Source organism: Branchiostoma lanceolatum, chromosome 3 (assembly GCF_035083965.1).
Source record: "Branchiostoma lanceolatum isolate klBraLanc5 chromosome 3, klBraLanc5.hap2, whole genome shotgun sequence".
NCBI lineage: Eukaryota > Metazoa > Chordata > Leptocardii > Amphioxiformes > Branchiostomatidae > Branchiostoma > Branchiostoma lanceolatum.
In genome coordinates this window covers 10,123,655-10,131,828 of record NC_089724.1, presented here as the reverse complement: position 1 = coordinate 10,131,828, position 8,174 = coordinate 10,123,655, and the positions used below count along the sequence as shown (strand labels likewise).

General features: G+C 42.9%; 1 protein-coding gene across 1 annotated transcript; it reads right to left on the bottom strand.

Moving 5' to 3' along the window:
- Positions 1–3,082: 3,082 nt before the first annotated feature.
- On the bottom strand, positions 3,083–4,480 carry LOC136429386 (olfactory receptor 4F6-like). Its single transcript, XM_066419217.1, has one exon. The coding sequence runs from the start codon at positions 4,478–4,480 to the stop codon at positions 3,083–3,085; it is 1,398 nt and encodes a 465-aa protein (XP_066275314.1).
- Positions 4,481–8,174: the final 3,694 nt, after the last annotated feature.

Genomic DNA, 8,174 nt, shown 5'->3' with positions numbered 1-8,174 from the left:
ACCGTTCTGACGAATATTGGAGGAGAATATAAAAGTCCAATGTTTACGGAAAAGACTAAAGGGCGCCGCTGGTCCGGAAGTCGGTGTCAGGTGGCGGCACAACCACGAAAAAAATGCCGCCACTGACATTGTTCTAGATTCGAAAGAATCCTGAAGAATGTCTCGGTGTCCGGCGCTCTCTAAATTTCCAAGGAATGCGAAGTCGTCTGATCGCTGTTTTATTATACGCAAAGAGTCTCCAGCCTCACATCCTTTTCGTTACAAAAATTCAATTTCACCTACTGGAAATGACCCATTATCGACGAGCGAGGAAAGGTTTTCCCCAGCTGCCTACAAACATGGCCGCTAAACTGTTTACAGAGTACGCATAAAATCAGTTCACAGCATACAAGTGTTCCAAGGCCTGCAACCACGTAGTACAGTGTCTTGAGTGTCGTGAAAAATTTTGTTGACAGGGAGTACGTTATGATCGGGAAAGTTCGACGTTGAAAGACCCCCCAGTTTACGAACGTATCTCAAGCAACGGCTACACGGTGCCGCCACTGTGTTACACGACGGGCCTGTAATTTGCTTTTCGACCAGATACAAAGGTTTCCATACACTCACGTTGATTCTCAAACTTCAACTATTTAGATCCGCTGTTCGTATGTCAGAAATCCACTTTTGTTTCAGTCGTTAGTCCCTTCGTATTTTCCCTTACCTACACGAGAAACGCCAAACCAATCTTACTGTTACCCGATCAGTGTGTGCTTTATCAGTCCCAATCAAACATCTGACCACGAGGCAAAACACAATGATTGTGAGACAAAACGTTTCGAAGGGAAATTGTGAATGGCGTAGAAAACATCTGCTATTTATACAGAGAGTTCCATAGGGCTCCACTATCAAGTGAGCACCAACATGGCCGCCAGTACTCGTTGCTAGGGGGAGGGTCACGTGACTGAATACGCCCTATACGTATTCTGTCGCCAACCAACAGTGCAGAATAGACCGATCCTGTCGAACACCATATCGAACGAATAGAAGACCAATAGAACCCCCTGTTCTATTCAGCCCACCTCCGTCAAAAACAGCGTTGGCGGGGCAGAAATGGCACGTGTAAAGCAGGGTACGTATATCTGGGACAGGTTTTCCACTGTATTGGTTGAATGCATGCTCAGAACAAAAACGAATTTAAAAAGAAAATAGATCGGGCACTCAAGGATAGGAAGCTTGTACCACATGCTGACTACTACATAGTCCGCTGGCGCAGAGTTTCGTATCTTCAGTTACTGGTGTGTGAAACTGGTTAACTTGAAAGTGAACAGGGAAGTAAAAGGATGCATTTTAATTCTTAGTTAATAAATACCATGCAGCTGTTATGCATGCAGTCAATACAGTGGGAACCCTGTCACAGATATACGAACCCTGTTTTACACGTGCATCGGCTGCTTGTCAGAAACTGGGCCCTGATGTCCACCAACAAGGGAAAGCTATGCGGTGCATACCGCTCTAACATTGACCGAAAACATTACGCTCTCACCGCCACTACACCTACCCCCTCCTTAAACAACTCTACCCGGTGGATACAGCCGTCAACAAAGAAGACATAGCATTCTTATTTGGCCCTCTTTGAAAGGGTTTCAGTGCCACAAAAGCTAAACCGAAGTCAGTGGCATTATTTTCAACCTAGCCGCGGCGGCCATGTTTGGTCCGTCAAACCCTGTTTTTGACGGAGGTGCTCGAAATCGAACAGGGGGCGTGGCTTTGGGATTGGTCTATTATATTCAATTGTTGCAACTTACCCACCCCTTGCAAAACCAGTATTTGTGTTGTCGTTGAGTCATGTGATTGTATGCACAACAGGGTGTTTGCATTTTGAATTGGGGGCGGAGTCATCTTGCTTATTACGTAACTATGGCGGAGTCACGGAAAGCCGCCGTTATGAAAGATGGTGGCGTTTTCATTTCACAGAGAAAATTAGAGTGTATCAAGTTCTCTTATTGATGGAAGGCATATCTAGTCCAGTAACAGGTTGGCAAAAGCAACTTTATGGAGTACTCTTGTTATTTTTACTCAAGTTATTGATTAGTTTAACCTAAAGCATTGCCGCGAAAAATCATGCGTTACGTCGTGGGCGATTCCTCCAAGAGTCGCATGCAGATTGTAAAATTGTAACGTCAGAACTGTGAACTGCAGTGTGCAAGATTACAGAGGTGTGAAAATAGTCATTAAATCGCTACATTCCTAAAGTACACTTACATTGAATATGATTAATTTTGCTTCAGCAACTGTCTTAAATCATTACCGTTTGTGAAAGTGACGAATAAATGGTAATTAGATGGATAAAGGTTAACGGACGCTAATGGTGAACTGGAACAAGCATGTAAGCAATCGTACATCTATCTGTACATCAATCAAAGTTATACAAATTCAGTAAATTCTTACAGCAACTCGAATGAAATGGAGCCACTAAATGTGTATCCTCGAGCTCTAGGAATCGTTCTAGTTTTCTGTACAGGCATGAGTACATATTCAACTCAATAAAATCGCGGTCTGCAGTTTAGATTTGGGGATTCTTTTGAACAGTGGAGTCAAAACCTTGCAAATGTACGCTTAGAGAAATAAATTATTTGAGATGGTCCGAAACCCCCTCTTCGTATTTGTTATGAGGGCATCAATAAATGTTACTCATACAAGAACATTAAAACGGCATGTTATGAACAGACAACATAACCTGAAACAGTCTTCAGTCCCACGCGCTGTGGATGTCAAATGTCTGACTAAATTTGTACAAACAAGCCTACCTCTGCCTTAGTGGATGGGCGATGGTACGCTGCAGATTCGTCCGCGGGTGACGTCCTTGGTGCTGAAATGGAAGGGGGTCCGCCGTCCCCGTGGGCTAGAGGCCGTTCCGATGTCGGAGTGCGCGGGCTGACCGGGCGGGAACGAGCGGCAGAGGTGCCCGAGGTGGCTGGGCAAGCTATTGTCCAGATTACTCAGTTTTCATTTTCCAGATCAACATGTGTTTGCGAAGTACGTCGACATATACTTGCACTGACACTGTTGTTCGTGGGTAGTTCTTCACTTGTCCAAATTCATTTCACTCCCAGGCCAACTTCGGACGCGCGAGTGGGCGCCCTGAAGCGAACCGGTTCACGGTGTGTCGTACTGTTGCCCCCTCGGTCGCGGTGTTCAACGTTGATGTAGAGACGTGTGCTGATTCAGCCTCCAAGATCAGTTGTTCGGGAAGAGTGTCCATGGTGTACTCTCCGGAACATGGTGTTGGTTCAGCGTGTACTTCTGCCCTTACTGTTAGATGGAATGGTCGCTCTAAAGCGTTCCTATGGCCACGGTACTCTGTACCATACGCTAGTCCCGGGTTCATGTCTGCCTGTGTCTGCTTTTGCGCTTGGTCGGAAGGTGCGTCCTTCACCGTCGGCTTCAGGCTGTTTGCAGAGGTTCGAGCTGGCGTCAATTCTGTGGCCGGCGCGCCTTGCTCGCGATCGGGACCAGCGATGGCGGCTATCCTCATGTCCTGATGCCGCGGTGCCGATGCTGCAGGTTGTTTGGTCGGCAATCCACACAGCTCCTTACAGGCTCGACGAAACTCTGGGAGCCGAAAGCTGTGTATGATGGGGTTGGCAATGGATGATACCGTCAGGAACAGGAGGATGGCTACGTGATCAATGACGATCAGGGCATACTGCAACATTTGTTCTTTACTGATCAAAGCTCGCGCCATGGCCACCTGGAAAATGATAGTAGTTACGGATACAGTCAGAACAATGGCATGCGGCGCCATCGTTTTGAATGCCTTGGTCTGGAAGACCCACAGGTCGCGGTTCTCGTCCCTTTCCTGTTGTCTCCTGGCTTCCTTGAAGACGCGGCAGTAGAGCGCGAGAGCGGAGAGAGTGGCAAGTAAGAAGACAAACAAGTTGATGTTTCTGAAAATGGCAGATACGGCAGCACTGTTTGCAGGGTCGTACTCACAAAACAGGCTGTTTTCGGGCAGTCCGCCGAAAGCCACGGGAGCCAGTCCGAAGAACAAGGAGAATGCCCTAATGGTCAAGATGCCCACAACCACACGTTTTGTGGTGACTTTGTCGTGGTAGTGTAGAGGATTGCACACAAAATGATACAGATCTATCGCCATCATGAGGTAGGTACTAGACATAGACAGAAGAAATACGGGTGCTACCAGTGATCTAGCCGAGCAAAACAGGTGCTCATCTTGCCTGAAAAGTGCGTAGATACGGATGGGAATCAAGCAACTGGTGAAGATGATGTCGTCGACAGCCAGGTTGCAGCGGAGGAAGTTGCTCGGTTTTTGCAGACGCTCTTTTTTCCAAACCAAGAAAATGAGCAGTAGCCCCGATCCCACGGACAGCACTAGGCTAAAGACGAGGTATGTCGTCTGGAGATCTCGAGATGTTGACCCGAGAAATGGAACATGGTTGACACCATCTTCTTCTAACGGACCATCAGTTTCTCCTTCCATATTGATAGGCGGAGAGTCACTTTCTAGTTAGCTGAACCAGACAGTAGCGTACTCAATGGCACGTAATGGCTAAAGATAGCTAATTAATTCAGGAGCTAAAACGTCATATCTTAGCGGGAAAAAATGTTGTCGTTGCGTATGAAGGTCCTCTGTGACGTTAAAGGCATTCAGCGGCTGATCTTTACCTGACGTTTTTAATAACTGTTGCAGTCAACAACTTTTGTTCCTGAAGCTTTCGATGTCCATCATTCAGGGGCTAAAACGTGGTATCTTAGCGAGGAAAAATGTTTTTGTTGCGTATGAAGGTCCTCTCTGACGTTAAAGGCATTCAGCGGCTGATCTTTACATGACTTTTTTAATAACTGTTGCAGTCAACAACATTTGTTCCTGAATCTTTAGATGTCCATCATCATCAGGTAATTCCTTGAAAATCAAGTGAGCTCTTGTCTTCAAAACATAAGGAGAATTTTCTAAATACGCCGATGTTTTTTTCTACATAACTGTTTTTCTATCAAGGACAGACTGAGTAACGTTGACAGCTATTGGGATATTCTTGTTATTCACGACTGACGTGAAGCGCAGAATTTATTTCATAATGAAGGACATCGGAGAGCAATCGACGTAAAGGTTTCCATCAACAACAGCTATTACAAAATTCTTGCTATTATGAGATGTCAACGGACGAATACATGTCTCAGTGAACTTATTAATGTGTATGATTCCCCACCACCTGTGTGTCTACTCGATATCCGTATCATCCAAGCCCCAAGAAATGAACAGAAATATTCATTTTATGAATCCATAAATATATCATCAATACTAAATTTTTTGAATTAGACTGAACTTTCCTACCCCTACTTACCCTTACATCCACAGTTTATATTTCTACATTGTTATGTAGACTTTCTACATTTACTAGTTTATAGTACCCAACTTAATTTGATGCCCTTTCATGTTAGAGTGTGTTTCTCACGCGTGTACTATATTGTGTCGGACTGAATGCATTATTAGTGCAGCAAAGTCAGATCATTTGAGATCTCTAGACTTAGATATGCCGCGTGTCGCTCTCAGGATGATGTCATCTGTTTAAAACATTGAAATCAGCAGTACCGGGGAAGTCTCTAGGTGTCACTACTGAACAACATTTCTATAGTTTAATTATATTTGTGATAGACGAATAACGCTATTCCTTGGTAAAAAAAAGAAGAAGTTGTACTCACTTGATTTTGTGACCCAATTTGCTCCAATAAGCTATGAAAAGAACTGTAGATTCTTAATTTAGATCATTATAATTCGTAACGCATAACCTTGTCATAATAACGGTATTTCAAGATGGCATCAAACTTCTGCTTCTTCGGCAATATTCAGAGGGGAGGGAGCCACTTAATCTCCAAGCAGATCTATAGGTTGCATAAAGACCGTATCAAACTGGCAGAGGAAGTACGTTTCGCAACCCAACCTTAGATTGCATTACAAGCTCCTTCTTCCAGTTGGATACGGTCTTTGCAATCTATTGGGTCTGGTTGGAGATTGCATTACAAGCTCCTTCTTCCAGTTGGATACGGTCTTTGCAATCTATTGGGTCTGGTTGGAGACTAGGAGCCACTCGCATATTTGCAAACATATCCAGTTACATCTGCCTATCTCAGAAGTCATTTGAAATTTGCCCAGAGTTACGTTAACAGCGCCAGCAAACAAAATCTTACATATCAATGCATGGAAATAAACTTTACATTTCTTCACTTTGTATTTTCACAATACACTTGTTTATGTATTATCTACTACGTATATACTAGCTCCAGAGAAGAGAATTCCCCCTTGCTTTAGGTTCGAAACATTTTCACCATGACACAATGGATACGTCTATCGACGTTATCAACATATTGATTTGTGGCTGTGAAGTGTTGCCTGTAATTTGTATAAACACAAATTGACAAGGGTAAGAATATACAGAGTGATTTGACGTTTGACGAACTTAGGTCTATGTGTCTGAAAATGGAGAGTGAGTGGATGATCTCGTCATGCCATGATGTCCGGTCACAATAAGGGTGGAGTTAAAAATACACCCTGGCGATGTCTGTACCTTTTAACATTTTCAATTGGTACATTTACATTTTGGAGAATTCATTCTTGGCTACTCCTGAAATGGGTAGTCCTATCCAAAGGCAGGGAAAAGGCCCACAGCTTCTATCATAGCAAAAGGGTAATTTTGAGTACTATTCCAATTTTGTTATCATACAAATAATCAGATTACATGTTCTGGGTACTTATGTCAGACTTACGTTTGTGAATATTAGTCATCCAGGGAATTGAATAGAATTTCAATTCAATCCATACCACTGGATTATGATATGAAAATATCGGACGTTTCGGATTTCCATCCGACATCTTTCATTAGTGATGAAAATAGCACATACATATGTCGCTATATTCCGTTAGTCTTTGGTAAACATTTATTTTCATCACCGTTGAAAGATGTCGGATGGAAATCTGAAACTTTTGATATTTTCAAATCATAATCCAGTGATATAGATTGACTTAAGATTTCATTCTTTAAGTCAGACTTAGAACTGAATGTGTTCCACAGTGTAGAGAAATGCGAAGCCATACTTCAGAATAATATTCATCTTGTTAAATAAACTGTTCATCTTGTAAATAAACTTTACAAACATAATGAAAATGTATACCTGATAATTTAGTTTCCTAATCATTTGCAGAAATTACAGACCTGTTTAATATAAAAATATTTCATGTTACAACAGGTCCTACATGTATAGGACAGTCTTAAGATATCTCAAATTTTGTTCAATACAGCTGTATAAATTTCCAGACAATTTTGTTTTTGGCAATGTCACCATATAGCTGATCTATCTCTCCTCCCGGACGTTACACAAGCAAAATGTACGCTTGCGGTATCGATCAGTTGACAATAGAAAGGAGGCTACCGGTGTTAAACACTCTAAGTCCATGTTTAGCATCAGATACATATTCGGATACCTACTGTTCAAACAATGTCGGGAAGAGAATGTCGGAACATAAAGAAATGCGGCAGATAAAAGGCCATGTGAAATTTGATTAGCTAGCTCCAGCGATGGCGTGACAGTTTCTTTCACTTTTAGATTATTCTATACTTCGGAGGACATTTATATGCTTAGGGAATGCATGACAGACGGCACTGGCACTAAAAACTATGTCTATTAACATTTCAAGGCGTGTGTCATAATCTTGAAGCTGGAAATGCATTTAGGTTCGCGTGGTTTTTATCTAGCGCTAAGGCGAAATTGAAGCGTTCGCGGTTGTTTTAAGTTCGTGACAGCGCTATAGTCACATACTGCTACAGTATTGGACAAAGATGTTTGCGGTGGCTTTAAGTTCGCGGTGAGATGGTTGCCGCGAAAACCATGAACATAAAACCATGAACATTTCTGTAGAATTCCCAAGAACTTGTGCTGTTTACTCCCGAAATATGCTTGAGACATATATCAAAACATGTTGCTGGTGCCTGATGAGATTTTTGGTGACTTTATGTGGTTTCTTAAGTCTCTGTAGTCTTGACACCAAAATGTAAGTCATCGGTCATCGGTCATCCGTGACTAAATTTGCCCGGTCAGCCAACCGAGCGGTTGCTCAAAGTCTTTTAAATAGTTGATAAAAATAAATCCTGTCAGCTGTGTGATTCCCGTGCCCTTGGAAC